This window comes from Numida meleagris, chromosome 6, assembly GCF_002078875.1.
Source record: "Numida meleagris isolate 19003 breed g44 Domestic line chromosome 6, NumMel1.0, whole genome shotgun sequence".
Taxonomy (NCBI): Eukaryota; Metazoa; Chordata; class Aves; order Galliformes; family Numididae; genus Numida; species Numida meleagris.
This window is the reverse complement of record NC_034414.1, coordinates 296587-324484: the sequence shown is the minus strand read 5'-3', so window position 1 is coordinate 324484 and position 27898 is coordinate 296587. Positions and strand designations below refer to the sequence as shown.

The 27898-nt window shown below is 42.3% G+C and overlaps 1 protein-coding gene across 6 annotated transcripts in view; it reads left to right on the top strand.

The window, feature by feature from the left end:
• The window catches only part of ANO3 (anoctamin 3), a 274762-nt gene continuing 262098 nt past the window's right edge, over positions 15235-27898 (top strand). For 5 of the 6 annotated variants that reach the window (XR_002440329.1, XR_002440328.1, XR_002440327.1 and 2 more), the window contains exon 1: positions 20544-21100. Coding sequence is in view for 2 of the 6 variants with exons in the window: in XM_021402280.1 (XP_021257955.1) it covers positions 20947-21100 (154 nt within the window). In the remaining 4 variants the exon portion in view is untranslated. Of the gene's footprint in view, positions 15559-20543; positions 21101-27898 lie in introns of those variants that run through there. The other variant, XM_021402284.1, reaches the window with a different exon arrangement.

The following is a 27898-nucleotide window of genomic DNA, read 5'->3' as shown; positions in this document are numbered from 1 at the left end:
TACTAGATGACTGGGGTGCAAAAATGTCTACATCCTCCCATCCTTTGGGTCTAACTCAGAGAGTGCCTAAAATATTCCACTAAGAGCTTAAGCTGAAAATCAAAAGTCTTACATTGAAACCGTTCAGCTTACCTTTGGCAATTAACACCTCCATGCAAATGCAGCCTATCACGTTGCGTGGCCAAGTGAACCTGCACGCAAAGTCAGATTGCCAGAGAAAGCCTTGACCTTCAGTTAAATGACTGGGATTTTAGAAAACTTCCCCACGGTTCATTTTGCCACGTCACAAATATGCAGAGGTTTTTACATAACCATATTTGATTTGAAGGGTCAAGCGCACGCAATGTGAAATTAGTTTCGGTTTCTTTTCTTTCTTGGAAAATAATCCCATCCCACCGTCAGCGAGACAAATGGCAGAGACCGCTGCTACCTCTTTCGTGTCCATTGGCGGTTCGGAAGCAAGATTCCTCCAGAGATGAGCTGCGGAGCTGTTCCCCGCGTCCTTGGAGCACTGAAGGAAAAAGGACAACGTGAGAAGAGTTAAACGGGGGAAGCAAAAAATGAAACGGGCAAGCAGAAAGTAACTGAGCAATTCTGTAGCATGACAACCGATAAATAAAGGATTATGTCTCCCTTAGGCATTTGCACGGTATAGTTTCAGGCTTGATAATCACCATCGAGTTATGGAACATTAGATTTTTCTTTTTCTTTTGTTATCGGTTTGGACAAGGAGATCTTTTTGTATTTCCGAAGCTCGGCCACATCTACCAGTTTTCCTTTAACAAGACACTATGAAATAAATTCTGTATATAGGTTTCCTGGTAATAACGTATTCCAGGCCAAGCAGATCCTACAATTCGCAAGCTACTTGGATAAAAATCACATTTGTATCGGAACTGCTGAGTCGTGGCCTGAACCACTGATTGAGCACCTGGAGGAAAGACCCAGTCAGCCCTGGGAGCACAGGTGAAGACAATTCGCTGTGTGACCAGAAGGGCTGGAGCCTGGCTCCACCCCTCTTAGGCCTCATTTAAGGACTGACTGCCCCTGAGGAATGATCTCTTCCATGAGATCCCTCCTTGGTGGGAGCCTTTTCCTGCAAGCCCAAAATCTTCTGATTCTGGTGAGTGCTGCATTTTCGTTCCACCTTTTTGTAACGCTCTTTCCCTCGCGTTAGTTCTTTGATTGCTACACTATTGCATTAGTCCTTCTGATTGCTACAGTCTGAAAGTGGGGACGCAAATTGGTTGTATTCAGTGAGGGAGAGTTCTTTCCTTGTGAAGGAATTGCGAAAGGAGAATTTAAGTAGGATAACTCTTGCCAAAGTTAATGTATGGTTTCTGCGTAACCTCACAAGTATAACCAGTTATAATATTTTAAAGGGTTTTATTACAATTATCATTTATAGGCACAGGAACAGTTATCATTTGAGGGATGAGTGGGAGATGTTTTAGGACAAATGGATAAAATGATCTTAAAAAACTAGCAGGACCGATGACTAACAACACATCAGACTGCTGAGGTAATTAATATGAAATTGCTTCTGTTTTTGTGCTCATTATTCCTTTAGGCTGCTTAAAGGAGTTGGTATTGGCATTATAGTAAAATGATTATGCTGACTTTTAACAAGGGATTTGAGGAAGGGAAGGAGTTGGAAAAGTTACAGATCTATACAGTGTGAAAAGATATGAAGCTGTAAAAAAAAAAAAAATTAATTAGTAGACACTTAAATAACAGTGACTCGGTATGGAAAAACACAACGCAACTTCCGTAGAAGGAAATATTACCTTCAAAATTTACTACAAATTTTTGAGGAAGTCAGTGAGCATGTGAATACGGATAAATAATTAACACTATTCTTAGATAGCTCATGGGTGCTTGATACACGGGCGCTTGATAAAGGAGGAAATTCAGAGCAGGGCTCAGAATTTTCCTTTCGATTTAAGAAGTTTGCAAAGGATTGTGCTAACTAAAATGCTATGCCTTGGATGGCTTCTTCACTGAGAAACAATATAAAAGCCAAAACACACAAAACAGTGGCCACAGGCAAAACCACATTGGATATTCTGACCAGAAAGCCACGTTTGGCTGTGTGCCTGATTTTGAACAAGTGCTGTCCATATGAATCAAATTCTTTTGGAGCATGAGCTTCAAGAATTCATTAACAGAGTTATAAATGAACTCAGAGCCTTGTAAGAGTAAGTGTAAGGACAGAGAGAGCAGATAGAACGGAGTAGCCTTGTACACCCTCTAGTGGTATGTACCGATTTTACAGCTTTGGTCAAATCTCTGGGTTTTAAGCAGTTTTTCTACCTATCAGTGTGTATATCGTATGCGTTCAAATTCACCCCTGTGGAATTTGGCTCATGTTTTCTTGACAGTCCTTACATCTTGACTTCTAGTAGTAATAACAACAATAACCAATAAACGGCAGATTTTCAAAAGTTATTTGTTGGCTACAGTTGCATAAGTCTGATTTCAGAAGACCTGGTACGACATGTTCTCTTAGAATTAACCTTATCATTCAGGAAGTGACTTCAAAAAATCTTGGGAAAATAATGGCTTCTTCATCAGTCCTTTCAGTTTTACCTTCCTGTGTGTACAGCTCAGTATAGCTCTTAATTGTTTGTAATGCAAGCACCTGTGATTCTCATCTGTCACACCAGGAAACGTATTACTCAATTAGACTCAAGTTGGTTGGGATTAAGAGGGTGTTAAGTACAGGATTCTGGAGCAATTGAGAGTGGAGAATGGATGTGTATTTCATTAACGGCCATGCTTCCGTATCTTAGCAACTCTTAATGTATTTGCAAGAATCTACTACAGCCTCAGGATCTGTTTGTCTAGCTAAGGTTTCAGAGGATTAGTTTTACTGCAGAAAGTTTCGGACCTGAGAACACCTACCCATCTTTGAAACATCCCCAAAACATGCGCTAAGAATAGCGATGTCTAATTTCATGCTTTTTGAACAGTTAAGCTATCAAGTCTACCTGCCTTTATCACAATACTCATGGCACTGTGAGTTTGGTGGATGTTATTTAACCCAGCTTTCTGTCTAAAGTCTGCCCTTTAGGATGCCTCAGCTACAACACCATAAATGGCTGAAGGAGAAGCGAAATGTTCTACCTGGAGCTCGGAGTCTTGTGGAAGCGATCGCAGGGCAAGCTTTTAAACTCCGTGGCTCAGAGTTAAGGCTTGTATAGATTGTAAAGTATTAACTCCCTGCTTACCAGAAAGCATGGAAAAATGTCTTTGTGAGTGACTTAGTTGTAAGCCACAGAAAAGGTGCAGCCTCAGCCCAATTTGAACTGTAGCAAGAGCTTCAGCTGAACTGCTTTTGTAGTTCCCACAGCTGCAGTGAATCCTCTTGCTTGTTCCTGCTTTTCAGCCAGGTCTGCTCATTAACTAGAACTGGCCAGACAGCTCTGAGCAATGCTATGTGAAATACAGGCCCAGGTCTAGGAGGGTCAAGGGACAGGAATGGAAACTTAGCTGGTTTGTTACGGGGGAAAAAGGGAAAATACGTTATTAGCTTCGATTAGCTGGCATCAGAATTTTATCCTGCCGTTGTTGCGTGTTGTCTGATTTTGAAACGAATGAATGCTTTTAGTGACTCTTAATAGCATCATGACAATCTAAGCTAGATTTCTGGGTAGAATGAGAGATAAGATACTCAAGCCAAGCCTCTTTGATCTCTTGCCGACTATTTGCTGTTTCATGGAAAGTTCTTAATGTAGAAAAAGGGTCTGTATAGTTACTTTTCCTTTGTTACGTGTCTGATCTAGTTACGAGTTCTCTGAGGAACGCTGAGCATTTGGTGCTTCTATGCATGCTGGTAGAGTTGTTTTGAGGTTGTAGCACATTTTCCCAGGTCTTAGCGGCGTACCTGTTACAAAAGTGTGTAAGAGATGGGATATTATAGTGTTTTTTTGTGATGAAATTGCTGAATATTTAACTACCTATCTGGTCATACGTTCTTGAAAGTAACTGCAAAGAATGAATCTCACTGAAACTGCAAAATAATTTTCTGTAGTCTTTCAAGGCAGAACTATAGTTAAGAATTTAAAATATTTTAGAAACATTGGATAAAAGTCTGTTGGTGTGAGAATGCAGTATATATTTGCCCACAGCTTGAGCTCCTTCCGGTGCAAGTTGGAGGAGCTGCTTAAATTTCTGTATTATAGAAATTATACAAGGAATGGTAAACTAACAACTTAATTTAGACTCCCTCCAGCATCACTGTAGTTTGAACAAGTTTTATCAAGTTAGTTTCTGTTGGAGAAAGTGATCGTGCTGATGAAATATACTAATACAGAATGACTCTGAAAGGAATGGATGAAATAAATGCTGTTCTCTTTATCTCTGTTTCTTTTTATTGTATTGTACATATGCTTGATCCATCAGCTGGGACGAGTCCTCAATTTTCTGTCAACCTTGAGCCACTGGTCTTAGTGATAGGTATGTTGTGAAACAATATGATGTACTGGAGATAGATCAAGTAGAGTGACAAATCATCTAACTGTTACTTTAAAGTCAGACTCCTCATGTTGTTGACATCTCTCCTTATTACTTTTTTCCTGTTATGCTTTTGCAATAAGCTGGTCATTTTGGTTTAGTACTAATCTATGTAGGTCACTCTGAAAATAATACCTCCTATTTATTCTCATGGAAACTACAACAGATCCCAGACTCGCAAGGGTTGGAAGGGGCCTCTAGAGATCATTGAGTCCAACCCACTTGCTAAAGCACGTTCCCTATGGTAGATCGCACAGGTAGGAGTCCAGACAGGTCTTGAATATCTCCATAGATGGAGACTCCACAACATCTCTGGGCAGCCTCTTCCATTGTTCTGTCATATTCACTATAAACAAGTTCTGTATATTTGTGCGGAACGTCATGCGTTCCAGTTTTTGGCCATTCCTCCATGTCCTGTCACGACACACTACTGAAAGGAGTCAGGCCTTATCCAACTGGCTCCTGCACTTGAGATATTTATAAACACTGATCAGATCCCCTCTCAGTCTTCTCTAAGCTGAACAGTCCCAGGTCTCACAGCCTTTCCTTGTGTGGGAGATGCTCCAGGCCCTTTATCGTCTTTGTCACCCACTGCTGGACTCCTTCTAGGAGATCCTTGTCTTTTCCGAACAGGGGAGCCCAGAACTTGACGCAGTATTCCAGCTGTGGACTCATCAGGGCAGAGATCAGGGGGAGGATCACCTCCCTTGAGCTGCTGGCTGCTCTCTTTTAAATGCACCCCAGGATGCCATTGGCCTTCTAGGCCACAAGGTTATGCTGCTGGCTCATGGGCAGCCTGTTCTCCACCAGGTCCCCTCTGCAGAGCTCCTCTCCAGTGGGTCATCATCTAACCTGTACTGGTGCATGTGGTTATTTCTCCCCAGGTGCGGGACTCTACACTTGCTATTCTTGAAACCTCACTGGGTTTCTCCACCCAATGTTCTGGTCCATCCCGGTCTCTCTGAATGGCAGCACAGCCTTCTAGCACGTCAGCCACTTGTCCCAGCTTTGTATCATCAGCAGACTTGCAGAGGGTGGGCTCTATTCCATTATAGAGGTCATTGATGAAGCTGTTGAACAAGACTGGATCCAGCACTGACCTCTGGGGAATGTCATTCGTTATGGGCCTCCAACTAGACACTCTGCCACTGATCACAACTCTCTGAGCTCTGCCAGTCAGCTAGTTCTCAACGAGCCTCATTGTCCAGTCATCTGTACCACACCATCTAAGCTTCTTTATAAGGAGGCTGTGGGAGTCAGTGTCAAATCACAGAAGTGTAGGGGTTGGAAGGCACCTGCAGAGATCATAGAGTCCAACCCCTCTGCAAAGCAGGCTCCCTATGGCAGGCTGCACCTGTAGGTGTCTGGGTGGGTCTTGAATATTTCGAGAGAAGAAGAATCCACAGCGTCCCTGGGCAGCCCGTTCCAGTGCTCTGTCACCCTCACTGTGATGAGTTTCTTTTGCATATTGGTGCGGAACTTCCTATGCTCAAGTTTCTGGCCGTTTCCCCTTGTCCTGTCCCCACAGACCACCGAAAAGAGGTTGGCTGTGTCTCTTTGACTGCCATGCTTAAGATATTTATAAATATCAATAAGGTCACCTCTCAGTCTTCTTTTCTCAAGGCTGAATAGATCCAGGCCGCTCAGCCTTTCATGCCTTGCTGAAGTCAAGGTACGCAACACCTACAACATCCATTGCTCTCCTTCCATCTACTTAGTCAGAGATGACATAATAGAGGGCTGCCAGGTTGGCGGAGCAGGATTTCCCCTTGGTGAATCTGCGCTGACTGCTCCTGATAATCTTCTCTTCCAATTGCTTGGAGATGGCATCCAGAACAAGTTGTTCCATCACCTTTCCAGGGATGGAGGTGAGGCCGACTGGCCAAAAGAACACAATAACGCTGTCTGATAGAGAAATTCTTAGCTACAAAATACAGTTTTTCAACATAGTCACTACCATTAGCTATGCATTTTTGCCAGCGATGAACAAAAACCTGCGTGCTGCACTGATTAATATCTGCATGGCCAACCAGAACGTGGCTTGCCTTTCACGCTGCTGTTGCCACCGCTGAAACGCACCGCCCACCCCTCGCTGTGCTCACATCTGCTGCTTGGTCTCTGTAAGTGTTCGGTAAGCATCGATGGATATCAATGGGTGCCATTTTTTCCACATGGAGGAGTTCAGTGACACACCTCCGCTTCATCCACACTTCCATGTCAAAAAGCCGTTTTGTCAGACTGTCCCTCTGCTGCCATCTGTCAGATGACAACAAAATGTCATGGAATATTGGCGGGGAAGTTCAACCCCTACTGCCATACCACCACCCACTGCCTCAGGTGTCGTAGGCCAACATAATAAAATAGGAGGCATTACTTTCGGAGCAGCCCTTGTACAAAATTTCTTCTTTGGTAAAGTTTAGATCATCAAGCTTGTATCTAAAGGCAAATCAGAGGTCAGTGCTGCTACTCCTAATGAACAGGAAAAGTAACCTGATCTTAATCTGAACAAACTATATTGAATTGAAAGTGGTATTAACAAGTACACCTGAAATAAATTCACTTATCTTTGACAACTGCCTCTAACTCATAAAATACCAGGCTGTGATGTGACAAGTTGTGAAGTACCTAACTAACTGTGTTAGTAGCTGTAGAAACTGTTAACTGTGCTGTAGGAACAGATTTAGTTTTAGATTTAGAAAGCTTAGTAATGGAACTGTTGTACTGACTGATTAAGATTTTAGAATCTATATTTGCTAGCGAAGTGGTTATTAAAAGGTGTTTTGAAACAAAAACTGTTGTAGGTGTTGCATCTAAATGAGGAGGGAGATCTTTCAGTCATACTGGTGAACTCTGATTTCTCAAGAAACACCTGTCTGGCACTATGCCTGTTATCATGTTGTGGGCAGTGCATGCATATTAGTTAGTAAGCTGGTTACAGTAGATATTATTTTGTTTATACAGTGATATTGTATCACAGAGGCTCAGGACTCCTGCTGTTTAGATGAAGTGAGAAGTTATTTTCTGCAATAGATAAGATTCTTGAATAAGAATCATATTTCATGGCTTTTGAGGCATTTTCCTTGGTAAGCTGCCACGATGGGGGAATCAATGTATTATTTATATTCTACTAATTGTTAGATCCTGATGTACTCAGCTCAATATGAGTAGCAACTTACTCAGTGGGACCCTTCTGGAGTACAGTGCTACTCATTGTGAAGGCAGATGCCACTAATTGGTTCCGTGTGACCAAGCCTGAAAAACAGCTTATAATGGCTATGCAGATACATCCATGAAGCTGGCAAACTCAGCCTTAACTTTGACATTTTTAGTACTTTAGAGAAGATTGAAGTACTATTTTTGATGAGCTATATTTAATACACTGATTTCAAACCTCTCTGCTTGCCATTTTTGTACTGCGATCAAACGTGAAAACTGCTACTATTTCCAGATAGTTCCTAGAATTTAGGGATGTTCTTTCTTTAGTAGGGGGCCTGGAATATTTAGCAATACCAATGCTTATGTTATTTTAAAAATTGTACAAGTCTTAAATATATTTTAAATAGCACTAGTCCATTCAAATGTAGACAATCTGACCTTTCGACTTCTTTCTTTTTCTCACTGATAGGACTCAGAACTTGTGCTTGTGGGTGGTCATTTTTATCCTCTTCATCCTTTGTTCTCTGGACGTCTTGTAACAGCTGTGCAGTTTTTGATGCTGAAAGAGGTAATTGTAGTCTGGCAATGTCCAGGGAAGAGGGTAACCCTATAGTTAGCAGGCATGACAGGTAGAAAGTAGCTGATTAAACTGCCTGACAGATTTCTCAAGCCCTGTGCGTGAGCTGAAAAATGGGCAATATTAGCAGTCACGAATACACGGTGTGTTTATACAGCTACTTCTTAACCTTTTATTTCTTAACTCTTAATATCTAGTCCCTCTGATCTTCAGCCCAGGGTGACTTGTCTGGACGTGCAGTCAAGAGTGTAAGACAGAAGGTGAAGCCTGTGTTGAAGCTTGGATATTTGCCACTTGTACTAATCAGAATGCTGCCCAGCTGCAGCGTAGCTTTAGTGTCCCTCCACTGAGTACTGAGCACTGCCCCCATTTTGTCATTTGGCATCAGAAATAGATGCACAAAATATATATATATAGAATTCTTGCTTTTCCTTCAGTTTCAATTATCATGAGCTAGTGCTGGTATAGGCAGCAAGGAAAACGTTTTAAAATAAAGGTGAGACTTTCAAGGCAAGAATCCTTCACTAATTATTTTTTATTACTATTTCTGCCCACACGATGGCAGTATACGCTAATCCAAAGGGAGAAAATTAAAAACACATTGCAGCTGTTCAACAACGAAGTTCTATTGCTCCCCCCCCCAAGCCAATAATCCGTGAGAAATTTCTAAAAGGTGTTATGAACACGTATAGAAGGATAACTTCCCCTTACTGTAAAAGCCCCCTAAGTCTTTTAAGGCAGTGAAGAATTGCTTCATGCAAGAACCACACGTAACTATGAATGTGTATGGGATGGTGCTATGTTCTAAGTAGAAGTGGTCAGTAAAGCTTTGTCGGTCATGCTTGGCTTAATCATTTGGAGTCAATAAAGTCACTGAAGTGTAATAACCGCTCCCTGGCATCAGTTTTGCGAGTGCAGAACTGGAGTTTTGAGCTCCTAGATGCTGATTGTTTGATCTGTGGTAAGAGTATGGAAAGTCTAAACAGACAGACTATTGAGATATTAGCTGTGGAAAAAAAGTTTAGGCATTACTTCAGAAGGATTATAAGCAGGAACGAAGGCTATTGAATCTGTCAAGCTCTTCATCTGCTTGTAAGTTGAATCGAGGGAGTTTGTGTGTGTGTGAGGTTTGAGTGTGTTTACTGGGTAGAATCAGGGAACATTGCCAGTAGTTACAGTTAAAGGTTATAATGTTAAAAATAAAAAGGAAAAAACAAAACCACTTGTTTTTCTAAGCTTTGACATATCTGTAAGCAAGTACTGTTTGTTTGTTTAATGTTTTTAAAAAGTGTATTAGACTTAACTTTTATATTTCGTATTTCTTTTATGCTAAGATCAGATAAGGAAAAGAGTAAAAAACGGTATTTACGAGTACAAAGCTAGAAAACTAGGAATAGCTTCTCATTTCAGCCCAAGTGCATAAAACAGGAGACTTGAGCAAGGCTCAGCAGGTTCCTTTGATCAGGGTCTCAGATCAGCATCACCTGTGACCAATTTACCACCTGGATCCTGTTATAGAACATGTCAGCACAGGCTGTCTTTTGTTTTTTTTTTCTGTCTTTCTTTCTTTTTCTCTTTTTTTTTTTAAGCATTGTGTTCAGTCAGACTGGGGCAGCACTGCTTTATCTGGGCAGCTTTGTTTTCTGGAATAAACTGGACTTGCTGCTATGAGCTGTTTCTTGATGGGTCCTTGCAGATATGATGCTTGAAAAAACTGGGAACCGGAACAGCCAGAGTGAGTAATTTGCTACTTTCTTATTGCAGTTTATATTACATGGATCCGAAGGATTATTATTTTAGTTCCTATGGTTCATAGTATAAGATGTTTTGCGATTACAATAGCTTATTTGGCATCTCCTTTTGCTACTGCATGCAATACGCCAGGTAATTCCTTGCCCTTGTTACCTGCACTCAGCAGGTATGTAGGAACTTACTGTGGCTTATAATGTTCCTGTATGTTTTGAGTTACCACTCAGATTGCACTTGAAAATAAAATGCCTGAAGACTTTAGAGCTAACTTGCTTATTCCTGTGTCCGTAGTGGATCGGCAGTAGTAATGGGTAAGTTCTGGTACCTTGAATGGCTAGGGAATTTTATTACTCTTAATTCCTGTGGATTTATAAATTGATCATTTTGTTTTGATCTTTCTCATATTGCATCTGTGTTTATCTCCATTTTAAAATATTTCACTTTCTACTCCGTGGGTAGCCTACAAATGCCACCTACCTCTTGAAATTACCTATCAAAAGTGCATGCATTTTTTATTCTTCCCACGCTCCACCTCTCGTATTAGAAAATAATCTCAGTTGACCACCGATGTACTCGTCTGTGTGGCCAGACTAGATCTATTTAACTGGTATTTTTCTCGCTTGCTTAACTGAGCCATTACGTAGGGTAGTTTTCCCATTAGTTCTTGAAAACGTGTGGTTTAGTAGAAGCCAGGGATTATTCGAGACTAGAGTCCCTTTTACTAGGCCCTGTTCCTACAGAGAACAGGAAAAAATCTCTTGAAAATGTTAACTTGAAAAAGTAAAACGATTCAGATACAGCTTCCCCCAAAATGTAGCAGGAAGTATTACTGTTGCAAGTACGGATAATGTGGCTGTTCCGGGAAGAGGAAAATAAATACGGTGGAAAAGGGGGTGCGTTATACTGGGGGGAGGGAAGACTGAAGAAAACAAACGAGTTCTTTCCCGCACATCCAAAACGGTGCTGGAATTCAGTTAAAAAGTACGTAGAGTTCTCCGAATGTCCAGAGTCCTTGATCTGTGATTATTCCCTCAGCTTGATTTCTGTCTATGCCTCGTTCCCAAACTGAAGCAGATTCTGTGTATTAACTACCATTGTGAGGAAGCGTAGGGAAGCCCTGTATCTGTTTCATCCTGGCATATGATTGCTGGACATGGCATGATACGATGTTGTAAACTGCGTATTAAGATGGGTTTTCTTGTCATTGGAAAATCGTTTATCTGATGAGACTCTTAAGGTGCGATCCTATTATTTTGGGTGAGGGGGCATTTTGCTCTAGGCTCTTTATGATACTGCTTAAAAGGCATAAAGCTAACTTTAATGCTTACAGAACGTAATACTGCATATTTTGTGCTAAGCTAATTGGTGACTTTGCAATATTATGCTACTAAGGTGGTTACAAAACCAAAAGGTACTACTGTAATGTTCACTGTGGCTCTATGTTGCGGGCAGCTGAACAGCTGAGTTAATAGGAAAGGAGCAGAAAGCAAATACTCTAGCTTTAGAAGAGCGACCTTGAGAGTTGTATACCTGTGAAAAGGTTTAGATAACGTTGCCAGATGCGTTCTAGATGGCTAGTTTAATTTGCTGCGTTGTAGAGTAGAAGATTCATGGGTAAAAACTGATTTATGTTGGTCCTCTCTAGGGAGAGCCACCAGGGTTGTTTAAAGGGAGCAGGTTGATACAGTCCTGGCAGACAAAGCAGTTGTGCTATCTAGAACTTCTAGGGGGGTGAGTTGTATCAATAAGGCACGTGGTCTGGATAGATACGGGTACAAGCATGATGTGATTCTCATGGGCTCATCTTCCCCTGTGATTTGCAATGATGTGTCTCCAAAATTATGAAAGAGTTTCCTATGGCAGTTTTCTTTTCTGGAATGTAAGAGGATGTACTTAAAGGGACTACCTCAGAGAGAAAATTCATTTGGTCAGCTAATGTGCATAAGAATTATGCCGATACAGAAATAACTGCTTATCACCATCCCTTAAAAAAAAACTTGTCAAAATACTTTGTTTTTATAGAGCTGCTGAACCGACTATTTATGCCTGTGCATTATAGAATGTATGTGAAGTTTTCTTATGTAAGACAAAACCACTGCTTTTTGGAGAAACCCCATTGTTTTGTTGATTTTTTTCTCTTAACACCCTGCTATGCTCTTGTAAGTAACCTTGGACCTAAAACTGTGAACAGGCAGTATCGTTTCCATAAATGTCTTTTGATATCCAAGTTGTACCATCTTTTCAGACATTTATTCAGATTGAGTTGCTAGTGGATGCTGTGTTCTAAGAGAATCGTTTCTTTGTGCCACGTGGTGTAGTTTTTCCTATTTCTTTCTCCTGTATACATGTGCTCCTGCTAATAACAGCACTTATGTATGTAAATTGTGTGTTGCATCCAAAATAAACGTCATCCTCTGTTTCTCTGAGAAACTGTTTGATAAAAATGTCCAATTCCTTCTAACCTGCTGTAAGAAAAGATAGCTGGGGATTACTGGTTGGCCTAAGACTTTGATGGTGGGTTAGAGAACCTTCGAACTGTAAGCTGCTGTTTAAAATTCCATGCAGTGCATTGCAGCTGAACAGTGATAGGACTGTGACAATTCTGAAAGGTTGGTTTGGTCTCCTTCCAGTCCCTAGTGAGTAAAATGCTTGGCTATTGCTGCAGCTGGCAGCAAAGGGTAATCTGGGGCTGTCTTCTTGCATCTGCTGGGATTTCTTTTGGCAGAGACTTTTTCCCTCTTCCCTAAACCTGCTTCCTGAGCCAACAGGATGTTTCTTGAACTAAGAACTAACTTGGACATGATCTTCCAGTGCATGGGTACATCTTGCAAACAGACCGTTAATTCTTGCGCTGCAGAAATACCCCTTTATGGGCCTCTGCTTCTTTACGTAGTTCAGAGAGGCCTTGGGGCTCTCTGACCATCTCTTTCATGCTGACTGTTCTCCTCCACACAAGTTGGAGAGGTGTTTACCTACTTACTGTGGAACACTTGTAGCGGTAAGGTTGTACGTTTATTCTGAAACTTTGACATGAAGCTGTAACAATGAAATTGGTTCCTTGAGAGATTGGCGTATCTTCTGTCCCCTTCCCCGTCCAAAGTTTCATAACGCATCCCCGCACTTGAGCATTTTCCTTAAGTCTTCCAGTTTTTCTGTGCTTTAAGTGAAATAGGGAAAGATGTAAGAGCTCTTAGAGAGGACAAAAACCACAGCTTAAGGTTGGCATTGCTACAAGGTGTCTTTCTTGCTATGTGAATAGGATCCATCTTTTCCCATAACGAACTCACTTGTATTAAGGAAGGAGATAAGTTGAGCTGTAATAAAAAATGTGAGTCAAGATTTGGATGCTAACGACAAAGCACTTCCCTCAATTATCAGCAGTAGTTTTACGTGAACTAGAAAGCAGCTGCTAGAAGTGATATTCAGTGAAAAGCAGAAGGACAGACTAAACATTTACTTCATAGAATTGTTTTTATCTAGAGGTTGGACGTGCATCTGTTACACGTGGCTGCAAAGGCTGAACTGCCCTTTTTAAAGCACTCCATCTGCGGTATGTCAAAAATAGTGATGTCCTGTACATGCTTAAATTCTTGGCACCAAAGTTATGCTTTAATTTCTTTTGCAGTAAATATGTAGATATATTAGCTAGGGCAATGTCGAGCAGATGTTACTGAAATGGGGGAGAGAGTTACTGAGATGTAACTTTCGTGGGGGGGGAAGGGAAATGACAAAAAAAGCAGTTATGCAGCACAATCGTGATAGAACTATGAATATTTGAAGAGTCAATGTACGAAGTCAGCACCTCATATCAATGAATGTGGCCATGACATCTATAAGCAGAGGGAGAGCATATTTCCAATTACCCTATAGGAACTTTAAAAAGTTTTTGGAGTGAGTGACCATTATTGTATTCAGAGTTGTATTCAGATTCAGAGGAATCGCAGTTCCCAGGGACTATGAAGTACAAGTTGTGATACAATCTGAAGGTGCCAAGTAATAATTTAGTGTTAAGACAGAGTTCTTCTGCTCAGAGAAAGCTGTGAGACTCATATCCCAAAAGGCATCCAGGAAACCTTTACCATACTGGCTTTTTCTTAGTGTCAGTGTACTTAAAAGCAGTATGAGCTGTAATGCACAATACAGTCCTCTGTATTCTTTAATCGGGCAGTGTTGAGGAACAGACACAGGTTGCCCGAAGAAGCTGTGGGTGCCCCATCCCTGGAGGTGCTCAAGGCCAGGTTGGATGGGGCCCTGGGCAGCCTGAGTTGGTGTGAGGCAACCAGCCCATGGCAGGGGATTGGAACTGCATGCTCTTTAAGGTCCCTTCCAACTCAAGCCATTCTGTGACTATCATTTTACAATCTGGTAAATATTCAGCTGGGATCTTCATGGCATCATACACATTCATGTATGTCATACATAACTCATGAAAATGGACTCAAATTCTTTTTTTTCCTGAAAAAAGTACATTTAAAACCTTATTAAAAGTATTGGGCTTATGAAAGTGGAGGAAAATATTGAAAATACAAATGCAAGACAAAGGTCTTACCAGGAAAGAAAAAAGAACATTAAAAGAAAAGAAGAGAGAAGAGGAAGAGTAGAGAAAAGGAAAGAAAAATTGGAAAGTGAAGGAGAATTGAGAAGAAAAGAAAACAGGAAAGGAAAGGAGAGAAAAGACAAGGAAAGGAAAGGAGAATTGGAAAGGAAAGGAAAACTGAGAAAAGAGAAGAACCACCTGTACTGTTTATCTTCAATTACACTGTGGTATGGTCTAACATGACAGGTGAGAAAGCAACTTTCTGGCAGCACACCAAGCAAATTAATATGTGGTTGAAGTGCATCATGAAGCACATGGCACATGGGGGCCAGGTTTTTTTGTTGTTCACCTGTGATCACAAACCAACATTTCTGTACAGCTCGCGTGCTCTGGCATGCAGCCTGGGAACAGGCATTCTGCGAGGGCACTGCCTGTAAACCACGCAGGAATTGAAATCAAAGCATTCTTAGGCAGTTCCTCTGAAAGGAACAGCACACACCAGTTAGCAGCTGGCAAACCCTTCTCTCGCTTGCTTTAAGTGTTCTGCTGGGGCTGTGGTGTGGCTGAGTCAGCCCCAGTTCAGGGAGCCAAGGGATGACAGTGCTGCCCTCGAGGCCTGCAATGTGGGGGGATGTGCAGCCTCGCTTGGTGGGCCTCTGGCAGGAACACTTTGGTTGATAAGGCTTGGGGTGGAAGTACAGCTTCTGCAGGCTTGCTGTGCAAGCAACCATTGCCTCTTTATTTATTTTTCCTGCCTGTTCTGCCGGAATAAGTGACCCTAGGGGTTTGTGCTGAGGCCCAAAGATAGGGGAGCTCTGCAGAGAGTGGGGAGTGCAGACTCAGGCCTGAGGAGTGCCCCAAGGCCTGTGCCACCCCGGCAGGGCAGGCTCTGCGTGCCCCACCAGGCCGCGCTGCCTCGCCAGCTGGATCTGCAGGTTGGCCCTTCAGGTGGTTGGAAGCTCCTGTCTCTCATCATCCTACTGTGGAAGCTGGGACTGCTAAAAATAACAGCATTGATGCCAAGGTAGGGAAAAATATTTTCCTTTTGAATCGCTTGTAGTAGCAGAAATGCATCTTGTAAACCAGCACCTAGATAGCTCTGTGCTGCGTGGTTGTAACAGTCGGTCCCACTTTATGTCAAGGAGTGGATCAGACTGAGATGCAAACATTTTCAGTCAAACAAAGAGAAATGTATTAAGCGCTTGGTGTCCAGAAGGCCATATTTGATGTTTGCCTCATCAAGATATTGGATGCCTCAGGAAAAGGTGTGGAAAACAGGCAAGAAAATATGGTTTTGCTGCTGGGTGAAGCCTTGGGTTGCTTGTGACGTGAGCAGCGTGCAGCTCTGGTGTTAAAGCTCAGGAAGGCTTTGACAGGGACAGGAAAGGGACAGCAAAGTGACCAAAGGGCAGCAGCTGTGATATTTGGTGTGATAAGGGGAAGGCTGGGTGTAGGAGGGTGCCTAAACCCTGATGGCAACGGAGGTGGCCCATGTGTCTTTGTTCACTGCCCAAACGTGAGCATTGCTTACTGCTTCTTTGCTCAGGACAAAGCACAGCATTAGTGACATGTGCCCACACACACACACACACACGGTATTTCTTTCGCATTAACTGAATGAATGTTTTTCCATTTGACTTTTTTCAAGATCATTTCTGCTCATTCTGTGTTAACTTAAAGAAGTTGTTTTCCTGGTACCGGTTGTTGCATAAGTTCAGCTGCGTTTCTCTGCCAGCGCCTGCCCAACAAGATCTTTCATTTAAGGATCTCTCTGCTGGTATTTTACTGTGTGTAGCACTGCTACCTACTACAGCATCTACTGAAGTGTTTTTCACATTTGTTAAATGTTTGCAATTAAAAGAGTGTTTCCAAGTAACTGCATAAAATCCTTTTGAGGTAGGAAACGCTGTATACACTGAGTTGGAAGTACTGTCCCCAGCAGGTGGCCTGCAGTGCTTCATTGCAGAACCAGGGACCTGACCGATGGGCTGTATCAAAATGGCAGGCAGCAAAAAGGACACGTTTATCTAAACACGTGTGGATTTTCAGATTAGAAGCATGCTGTCCTTATCTGGCGTGAATTCTTGGTAGTTAAGAGACGTATCTAGTGTATATAAGAATAATTTTTAAATTATATTTAGTAAACAAAACCAAAACCTTTGATTAGCTCCCATACCCTTCTATTCAATGGGACAAAACGGTTGTGTCATTTCTTTAGGGTGCTTTCATTTCCAGTAAGATTTTGACAGTCAAGGTAGCCAGGATGATGAGCTGAAAGAAAAGAGCAAAAGAAGACAAAATTGCTGGCATTGCAATAGCTTTTTTGAACACGGTGTCTGCAGCGGGTGGGAGGGGAAATGGGAAAAGCAGCTTTTCGTCCACCTTGGGACTTGTGAGGAAGTCACTGAAAAGCCAGGCTTGCCTCTGCCGTTTAATTCTGGCTCGTGGTGAAACTGCAAGCAGCGGTACAAGGAGCTGAGCCACGAAATTGCATGGCTTAGGTGTTCCCCCCAGAATTCAGATGGGTGTAGTCTAGGCCTTTCTGTTAATAAAGATCATGCCAGATCTGTGTTCTACATATGCATTAAAAAAAAATCCACAGATGTGTTGTGTGAGGGTGGATTGCTCTCAGGCAATTCCAATTTCCTTTTTGATCAGCAGCAAACATGTCCTATTGTGAAGCGAGTTAGACACCTGGTGTCTGGTTCAAATTCATTCCTTGGGTAAGTGTGAGATTAGCAGGCTGAACGTGCTCAGAGTTTCTGCTTGACCCTGAGGAAATAGTGTGCATCTGAAGGATATTACATAACAACTTCTAAAGAAATAAAAGCTCGCTTTGGTGATCTGGTAGTAAATGCAAATCAGAGCCTTGCAGAAATATTCTGATGTACAGTGAGAAGTTGCACAAGGGTTAGTGCTTAGAGTAACGGTTTAAGTGTAGGGAGAAAGTAGTGCAGTTGACCAAGTGTGTTCTATCTTTTTAAGTAAGCAATAACAGAAAGCCTGAGAATATGGCTTAATTCCTGGTTGCTTAAGGAGTATTTAATATTATGCTCTTGCACGTCCAGCTCCTGAGCAGGCTATCTTTCTAGAACGTTTAATATCTAGGAAGCTCTATGTTTTCTCGTACACATAGAGCGTTTCATATGCAACTTAAGTATATATTCAACTGGTTTCAAGGAAATGATCTGTATGAATCTTCAGAAGTAACAAATGAACCGCAGAAATAGGAATTGTAAGTGTCTTTCTATTGTAGATGGCATTATAGGAGATGTTATAGAAACAGTATTCCTGATTGCCTGCTTGGATTGTACGGTAGTGATTACTGAATGCCAAGAAAATTGCTGAATGTAATGTATATGTGGCTCTGTTACACTTCTAATGAAAGAAAAGCACTTAATCTAAAAACTCACTTGATTCTGTTTCCTTTTGTGTTTTTTTTCATACATGACCCAAGCTTTTTGCTTTTGAATGTCACGTGTACTTCAGAAAAGATCTGCTGACCAAGTACCTTAAAAGCCTTGATTGAGGTTTTCATATTGTATATGTTCTTTGTTGTATATGTCAGTATTATGGATCACAGGATTTCAAAAATGGTGGTAACTTGGTGATGACCATATACGGCTGTTGAAATTGAGAAGAGCATACACAATGCATTTGGGGTTGAATCCTTCACCCAGTTCTTCAAGTTATGATTGAGCCTCGTAAGGAGGTGACCATTATAAATTGTATTAATTATGAAACATTATTATTATGTTATTATGAATAGGGTTTCCATTTTACCGTTTCAACTTTTGAATGAGGTAAGATCGTGTGGACAAAAGATGCGTTGAGATAGACTAGACAGTGATGAGCAGCAAAATGGCATTTATTGTTAAAAGTTACAGAACTATATAGTATTTCTTACCTTCTTCTAGACTGTTCCAGAAGCTCACGCGAGCTACTGGCCAATCATATTGAATATCGCGCTCTTGATCCTTGGGATCCCTTCCAATCCAAACTGTTCTATGATTCTACATCGCTGGGTTTTAGTATCTTAAAGGATTATCCTTACCAGTGGGGTTAACTGGTATTTCAGGTTTTCTACAGGTACTTTGTTGTGTGTTAACAGAGCAGAGCAGGTTGGGGTTTTGAAACTGCCAAGAAACAGTACCCGCTCATATGTATGCAAATGCATAGATTCAAGGAGAAAAAAAAAAGCTTGTACATGTTTTAAAAAAAAAATTAAAAATGGACTGCTCAAATCCTAATAGGCTCTAGACTGATTTAGGTATTCAGCTGTGTGGTAGTTCTGTAGGAAACAATCCAGTGCAAGTAAGAAGATGCTAAGATGCTTTGCATTGAGTTTAATGTTTTTAGAGAAACTTAAAAGCTTCAGACAAGGGTTTGTGCAGGAGGTGAAATTGCTCATGTATCCAGGAAAACTCACAAGTACTCAGCCAAGCACAGTGTGAAGTTAGAAAGATAAGCAGTTTCAGAAAAGCAGATCTCCCTCTGTGCATTCATGATGCGTAGTCATCAGCAGGTGAAGGTTTTGTTTCCTTTACAAGTCTTAATGTACTAGATTTAAGAGTAACACCTGTGTAAAATATTTGGCAACAGGGAAGTGCAATTTAAGACATAGAATTTGGTTGGGATGTACTAAAAAGTTAATTGGCTCTTGTAAAAATTTGGGCGTTTAACAGCCACCATTTTCATTTAAGAGAATTTTCTTCTAAAGGCAAAATCACCCAGCTTCAAGCATCAGTAATGGCAGAAGTAGACTTTACATCAAAGAGGGAATGAAATAGGGCATTATTGAAATGATGCGGTGCACCTCTGGGTCTTGCTAACTGTGCTTTTGCCTTTCTTGGCGTGACTTCTGCTGAATTTGCTTTGCAAGCGCTGCGATGTTTGCTTCCTTGTTCTGCCTGTTATATAAACCAGTTCATAAGTTTGGGTAACTGATTCTTTGACCAAGCTGTCTTTTTCCCACTCCCGATGTGCGTTAATTGAAGCGAAAGGAAAGAGCCAATGTCCTCAAATCATTTTTGTCTTCCCTGTAAGCCTCCCCTGTGGCTGATGCATGTTTCAGTCCCACTTTCATGCTGGAATCATTAAGGTTGGAAAAGACCACTAAGGTCATGGCATCCAACCATCCAAGTGCTGCTGTGCTTACTAATCCTAGCGTTAGCCCACTGAGTTCCCTCACTTTGATCATAACCTCCCCGTTCAAAACGCTCTTGCAAATTCCCCTAAGGTGGGGTGATGTCCCGCTGGCACCTTGCTGCCAGGCGGGTTGTGGTGAAGGCAGAACGCGCTCTGCCTGCTCCTGGGCTGTGCAGGGACCAGAGGGCACCTCTGGGGGCTCGTGTTAAACGGGACTGCCGTGAGCCCGGGTGGCCCTGGCGATTCTCTCGTATCGAGCTGAGTCTGGAGGTGTGGGATTTGTCCTGTTGGTCCAGGATGATGGACTGCTTATTAATAAGAGCCTGCTGACAGAAAGCTCTTGGGCTGCATAGGTTTTGTTGCGTGTACTTCTCTTTCCCACTGTAGGCAGCTAAAAGCTGATGAGTCATCACTAGCTGCCCTTTCCCGAGTCAGGCTTGGCCATTTTCCCAGCGAGCATCCCACGTGGCACGCCCGGACGGACGCTCTGGGCAGGGAGAGGAGGGAGGGAGGGGAACGGTATGCACCGCTCTGAGCTGTGGAGTTACTGCTTCAAAAGGGAATTGGGTTTCAAAAGGGGAAAGCATAAACAAATGCATCAAGGTTTGGACCAGTTTCCTTAATGTCACTGGAAGTGGTTTATTTTGGGGAAAAAAAACCAAACAGAATCAAGGCTCTAAGGTATGGAGCAGAGGAACCAAGAGCTGCTCCTTCCTGTTTTCAAGGAGCTGCGTAGCTGTGTGCACGTAGCTTGCCGCACACATCCCTGATTGAGACCCGAGCACGCACCGGGGAAACTCAGCTGTGGCCGGAGGAACTTCCCCGGGCAGCTGCCTTTGTTTTCATTGGTACGGCTTGGCCCCTCCCAGCTGGACCAGTGGGGAGTGAAATGGGAGCCAGGCTCTTAAAGTTAGTCCAGAAATTCGCGGAGTTACAGATGTCTCCACGTACCCTTTCCATTTTTGTACGAGCTCTGCAGAAATGCTGTAATATTGTTGTCGCTCCAAGAACAGAAGAACTTCTGAAACTAGTTATCTACCTTAGAGAAGAGCTGCAATACATAACCAGTGCTGTAGAGCTGGAAGAACAGCTTCGTGGAAGTACAGTTCTTCAGATAAGAGAGTTAAAAGCCTTTTGTACTCTTGTTTTTACCATAGCAAGTGATTTTTTTTCCCCAGACAGCAAGCTTGGGAAAACTGAACTGAAGGTGGTTCGTTGAATTGAGCTTTGTTTTAATTGTGGGTTACGCTGAGACTGTCTCGCAATGTCAGCTGTGATCATGGAACTGGATCAACTTTCTTCAGATGAGAGGGAGAGCAGAAAGGATTCAGAGTCAGATTTTAAGGCAGGCAAATTGAGGGAATTCTGTGCCGAGTATCGTGGGTTTCAACTTCCCTGCTCCCATTCTGCACCAGCTGGTAAGCCTGCTTTTATATCAACTGTTTTGTTAGCTCTGTGTTTACTTACTCCTGTAACATGTTGTGGGTCAAGGGTAAGACTGATGAGAAACAAGGGAGACTTGGCTGCCATGTGTAGGCAAGCCTAAGTCACTTTCCCTGCAGGTAAAGGGAAGAACATACGGCTGATTCTTCAATAATATTTTCAGAGTCTTCTGAGCACTCTAGGGAGAGCCCAGGAGACTGTCACCTTGGCATCACCTGGATGGCGAGCTGTCTGTCTGGGTTAATGCAGCTCTGAAGCCAGGGCAGCCCCAGGAGCTGCACTGGCACAACCCATACGAGGTGCAGATATAAACTGTGTCCTCTAGTGCTTAACACTGTGCCTTCTTTTCTTTCCTCTGGGATTTTTCATCACATCAGGGTTTGTAAAGAGAGAACTGCATATGTTGTAACAGTTTTTCATGAACACTGTGATTTCTTTAGAGCTTTTGTTTTGTGGTAGCTGGTAACATAGGCTAGAGTAGTGATAGAGAGCGAGAATAGTAGACACTCCAAAACGCCAGCTGAATGAGCACCTTGAACTTCGCTGTCAGTCATGGAAAGATGCAGAATGAGGCTGCCTTGGATTAGCTAACATTACTGCAGATGAACAATGCAATCTCACTTAGCTCCTTAAAGCTTCCTTCAAGTAGTGGATGGTCGTAGATTTAGCAAATAGCTTTTGAGAAGGACTACTCCGGTCGCTTGTGGGGCTCCATCATATCTTGTGATTGGAACAGTTCCCAAGGGATAATCTGAGTTTCCTGGTGTTTTCATTTGTTCAAGACCACTGGAACAAAGAGCAAGCAAGAAAGATGAGCAGTATCTGAACATAAGCAATGTTTTATCCTGTGACAGAACAACTTGCAGTCGAAGGCTGCAACTTAGGCTCGGCTGAAGTAGGTGACTGTGTAAGTAACTGATGTCTTCAACAAACTTTTTGACACCTGTGACAAACTTGTGCAACAGTTTGTTTAAGTTCAGATCTTCCACAAAAAAATAGGCGAATGGATGGGATGTCATGCTTTCTATTCTCTTGCAAGAGGAATGAGTATCTTATGCTTTTCCTAATTGATTTACTTTTTTTAATTCTTGTAAAGCCTTCACTAAATGTCATATTCTCAGCTGAAGAACTTCTGGAAGTTTGGTGTATCTTTGTAAGTCCAGGAATCGTGTGTCTGTCTGTTCCCTGGGGTCCTGTAAGGTAACTTGAAAGTTATCACTCCTATCCCAAAGAATCTTTGTTGAGGAACTTAGGCCTGTGCTAAGTGATGTACTTAGCTACTTTACCTAAATGCCCAAGGAATCTACTCCAGCCTATCCTGTCAATCCATTGCAAAATGAAATTCCAACCTGAGCAGCATACTGTTGGAAAGACCGTAACATTTGGTTCTGCAGGAGAGAGACTGGGAAAAACATAATCCAATCTCCTTGTGGGAATCTTCCTTTTGGAATTAAGTTTTCTCTTTGAAAAGAATGATTTCTTGCAAATAGAAATGTTGCAAACGGGAACGGGGCTACGGATTGTTTTGGAGTTATGGGTACTTCTTGGTTTTGTTTCTGCGTCGCGGGGAGACTCAGGTAAATGCTGATACTTTTATGAATGGTGACTTTACGCGAATGCAGCCTGGCTTCTGTTCTTCTTACTTGACCAGCGTTGTTTGTAGTTTCCAGCCTCGCACTGGGTTAGCTGAAATCTGAATGAGGCAGAGTAAGCGAGTCCAGTTTGGCTTCCACGTGTCACTTCCTAAAAGGAACTTCCACTTGCTCAACCACAGCCATTGATAAAGAATAAACAGCTTTTGAATGCATTAACATGAATCCTGTTTCTTCAAGAATACGCTGTTTTCAAGCAACTGCGTTTCACAGGCAAATGAAAGAGCTGTGAAAACATCAGAACTCGGTGTAAATCTAGATAAAGGATGGGAATAATGCCCTTTTCTGCTGTTCATATTTGTGTTATCAGAAGGTCTTAAACAATTGATCGTGCTTATTTGTACCGTGATTGTTTCTATACAAAACAGAATTCAGTATAGAGGCATTGTCACCTGAGAGAAAGCATTATTTTCCTTTAGTTCCGGGGGTTTAATTATGGACATAATGCTCGACGGTGCAAATGCAGAAAAGCGAATGCTCTGACAACGTTAAGTGGTATCCTGAAATAGTATGGTGTTCTGTGAATGGGAAATGGAAATGCCATTGGAAGACCTGATGTCTATTCGGAGTTACTGGGGCATGAAAACATGAACAACATCTTGTTCCTGCTTTAACCAGAGTCACAGCAGTGGGATATAAATGCTGAATTACTTTCCTGCTTCTCCCTTAGGTAGGAAATAATGTTAGAAATCAACTTGACTTAGTGTATATAGCTCAGTCTTTAGTGGTGATGTCGGTACTAATCCTGATGCCTCTTTATTTGGGGCCTGCGAGTATGTCGGACTCTATTGCAGTGAGTAATACACTAGAATATGAACTACAGCGCTGTTAAATTAATATTCTGTGGTATCCTCTTTTTTCCATGCAGAGCATTGTAGAAATACTTAGGCGTTGATCATTTGCAGTGTAATATTGAGACAGTTTGAAAAGAGAAAGTCTTGAAACGCATTATTGACCTTGCTTTACAAAATGCCCAATGAATAGATGAATGACCAGTGTGGGTTTCCATGGCACTCAAGGCAGCTGGACTCTGGCTGAGCGTTGGAATGGAGCGGTGATAAGTGGAGGCACAGAGGATGATGTTGGGGTTGATGTCCCCCTCCACTCGGCTCTTGTGAGGCCCCATTTGCTGTACTGCATCCAGCCTCAGCACGAGAAAGACGTGGGGCTCTTGGAACGGGCCCAGAGGAGGGCCACCAAGATGATCGGAGGGCTGGAACACCTCTCCTAGGAAGAAAGGTTGAGGGAACCGAGCTTGTTTAGCTCAGAGAAGAGAAGGCTCTGGGAGACCTCGTTGTGGCCTTCCGGTACTTGACGGGAGCATATAAACAGGAGGAGGTACGACTGTTTGCAGGGGTGGATAGCAGTAGGACAAGGGGGAATGATTTTAAACTGAGACGGGAGATTTAGGTTAGAAGTTAGGAGGAAGTTTTTCACACAGTGGGTGGTGATGTGCTGGAACAGGTTGCCCGAGGAGGTTGTAGATGCCCCGTCCCTGGAGGCGTTTGAGGCCGGATTGGATGTGGTTCTGGGCAGCCTGGTCTGGTGGTTGGAGACCCTGCATACAGCAGGGGAGTTGAAACTAGATGATCATTACGGTCCTTTCCAACCCAGGCCATTCTATGATTCTGTGGTTTTTCAAGATGCCAAACTGTTTTAAAGAAATGCCAAACTGTTGTAAAGAAATGAAGATTATTTCTTTTATTAAAACACAGTCTATCCTTTGAGGAATTCTACTTCGGTACATGGCAACGTGAATATTAATGTCACAGCCACAGCAGTTGGTCTTCAGCAATTGCAAATGAAGGCTATTTAAGATACAGGAAGACAGGGCGTGAGCTCTTGCGTTTCCCAGGAAGAACTTCTTAAGGACCTTGTACTCCCAGTTGAGACTTCTGAGAAGAAGCAAAGCTATTCTGAATATTCTAGCTGTAAATATTTGTGCAGACTTAGGACTTATCACTGATAGATGATGTGTTTTGGTCATTTCCAGGATAACGAGGGATGAGACCATCCAACCTATAGTAATGGCCTTTATCTCCTTTGTTTTATGACTCATGCTTTCAGGTGTTAATATTTTTGTGTCCAAGGCCACCCATGTAGTAAGTGTATAGCTGTCATAACAAGTGGTTTAGCAGAGTTCAAGGGCTGAATAGCCTTTGAGAGTTGGAAAAGCAGTGGGCAATTATTCCATTTCCCTGCAGTTATCTGTCTCTCTTTTCCTTTGTAAGATGGTTCTAAGAGGCAGCAGCAGGCTGAGCTGAGTGCTTGCTACCATCTCTCTTGGTAACCCACCTAGACAGCTTGCTACACCTCTTGATTCTTTCTGATATCAGCTGAAACTAGAATGCAAATTGGTGGACCGTTGTCTCTGAATGGATCATTTCCTTTAATGAAATGGAAATATGTAACAAGAAATGTAACAAGGGTTAAATAATTAACAAGGGTGCAAAATCCATACCCTCCACATAGCTTTAGGCTGCAAAGCTCAAAACGAACTCTCTCCCTGCGCCTCTACACCCCTTGTCTGAATAGATGGCTGTCTTTGCTGAAACTTCAGAGTGATCCTTAGCAAAAACCCGCAAAACCACTGTCTCCTATTACTGAAATTTAGAAGGTGGTTTCTGAATGAGTTGTTTTTTTCATGCCCTTTATTTATGTGTTGGAAAGTGCTTTGTTTGCATTGCACTGTCTGGAGAACTGTTAAATAGAATTGATAAACTGGAGCCTTCTGCATAAATCACCTCTACCACGCCACCACTTTGCCTCACTGACTCGCAGCAGGATTACCTAATAACAACAAGAAGAGTGCAGACACCATACACAGAACACTGTGTCTAGTATTTACAATGCTACTGAAGGTCACTCGCTATCTTAAAATGTGTTCTGGATGTAGCTGCAGTGCAAAATCAGAGCTCAAAACAGCTACACTGACCCAATTTTTGACACCCTTTAAGTTTCTATGTGAAATGAAGACATCTAACAAACTAATGATAGCACAAAGGTTAGGTACCAATTCTCCGTGTTGTTGTTCTTTTTTGAAAGAGTGGTCAGGCGCTGGAATGGGCTGCCCAGGGAGGTGGTTGAGTCACCGTCCCTGGAGGTGTTCAAGAAACGTTTAGATACAGTGTTGAGATACATGGTTTAGTGGGGTTATTGGTGGTAGGTGGATGGTTGGACTAGGTGATCTTGTAGGTCTTTTCCAACCTAGCTAATTCTATGACTCTATGATTCTTTTCTTGCTATCCACCAAAAGGTCGAGGAACACGATGTTCCTTCATTTCAAGAAGCAACTGAGATCTTGTCAGACTGATATTGGAAGAGCAGTATTCAGAAATGACCCCCGTACTTGTGCCATACCCAGCCAACACTTAGCTGAAAGCCACCAAGAAACAAGGAATTCAGTGATACAGCAGCTCTACAAGTTATTAGTCTCCTAACTGTAAGAATAATTATTCTGTTATCCATCAGGAATTGCTATCCATCTCATTGCTATGCTATTTCTGATGGATGACAGAATAATTATACACCTTACTCAATGTCATATTGAATTCTAACTGTACCTTGGAGGCAGGATGTGTAATGTCTGTGTCGCTAAATAACATGCTGTATTTTCCAAGAGGAATGGCCCTCTTGTACAGTGACTGAAAGTGGAGGGAAAACGGAGGGCGGAAATAATTTTTCCTTATATTCATGGAGGTTGGGACTTGAAGTTATCAAGTATATCCTCAGTAGAGCGTATAAGCATCTGTCTTTTCTGCTGCTCATGCTAAAGATGTACTAGATGTACACCTGGAAGACGGTTCTCTTTAGCACTGCCCTCTGTGCCAAAAGGTTCATTAATAACATGCAAAATAAGGCTGTAGCTAAGGAATAATTGGGAGACTGCGTAGAGGTCAAGTGTACTAAGGGGTTCACCTCTGCCCCCGTGGGTCGTGGTTTTGATCTTCACGTAGCTAAAATAAATGGAAACTAAGCTGGATATAGAAACTTAATTTCTCTCGGGGGCATCGTTTCTCTTCTGTGCTCTTCCTTCCTCTAATGAGATATTTACTTTCAGTTTGAAGTTGGAACTGTTGAGTAAAGATACTTGAATGATTTATGATCACATGGCTTATTTCCCAAATTCTCTCAGTAGTAACGGTAGCGTGTCTACATCAAGAAATCTACCCTCGCGGATCCTACTAAAACTTTGCATCATGTGAAAGATGAAGCCAATATTTACAAGACGTTAGTCCAAACTCAATAACAAAGGTCAAAAAATGGGAGCGACGGTCAAGCCTGAGCAATCTTCCTGTAGCAGTCTGTATCTCTGTACATCTGTAAAACCTGACTGTAGCAATGAAGCCCTTGTTAGCAGAAGTAAGGCTGTATGCTTAATTCTTTCCCGTTTAAATCGTGACCTTGTTGAGAATCAGGTGTCCAGTAGGCTACAGGAAGCAAGATGGAAACACAGCTGGGAAGTCACTGAAGTATTTAAGGTCTCTTAAGAACTCAAGTCTGAGAATGTTTCTGTGTGCTATTACAATGACAAAATGTCTTCCTGCGGCTCCAGTTTTTAATGGCTAAGTCTGGAATTCTTGAGTGTTATACCTAAAGAGGATGCGTCAGTAACTCTGCTATGTAAAGAAGGGCGCTCCTCTGGCAATGTAGGATACGCTCGTCTTCGCTGTTTGAATGGAATTTACTGTCAAACGGGACTGCTACGTCTAGACAGGGTGAAATGAGATGACAGATGATGTTTGTTCACAGTCAAAATGCTTTGGTTTGGAATTGGTTTCAGTTTCTTACTCTGTCTCGAAACAAGTCATGCTTGGGCTTCTGTTACGCCATCCTGAGTGCACAGAAGTGTCACTAGATATTTTTTTATTACTTCAGGTCTCCTAATATATTCTCAGCTAATCTGTGTGGGAAGTATCTGATGGACAGTGGGCATATTTATTAGAACACGCTCGAGTAATCCCTGGAGTGTCCTTGGAGGCCTGAGATGAGGAACAGCTGCTGTGTTGCAAGGTCAAACATCTATGCCTCCAGGTTGTGCTTTACGGGACTGCTAACCACTATCTAACTGCAAGAATGCCTACGTGATGATATCCGCTGTCCAATTAGCAGTGTTGTAGC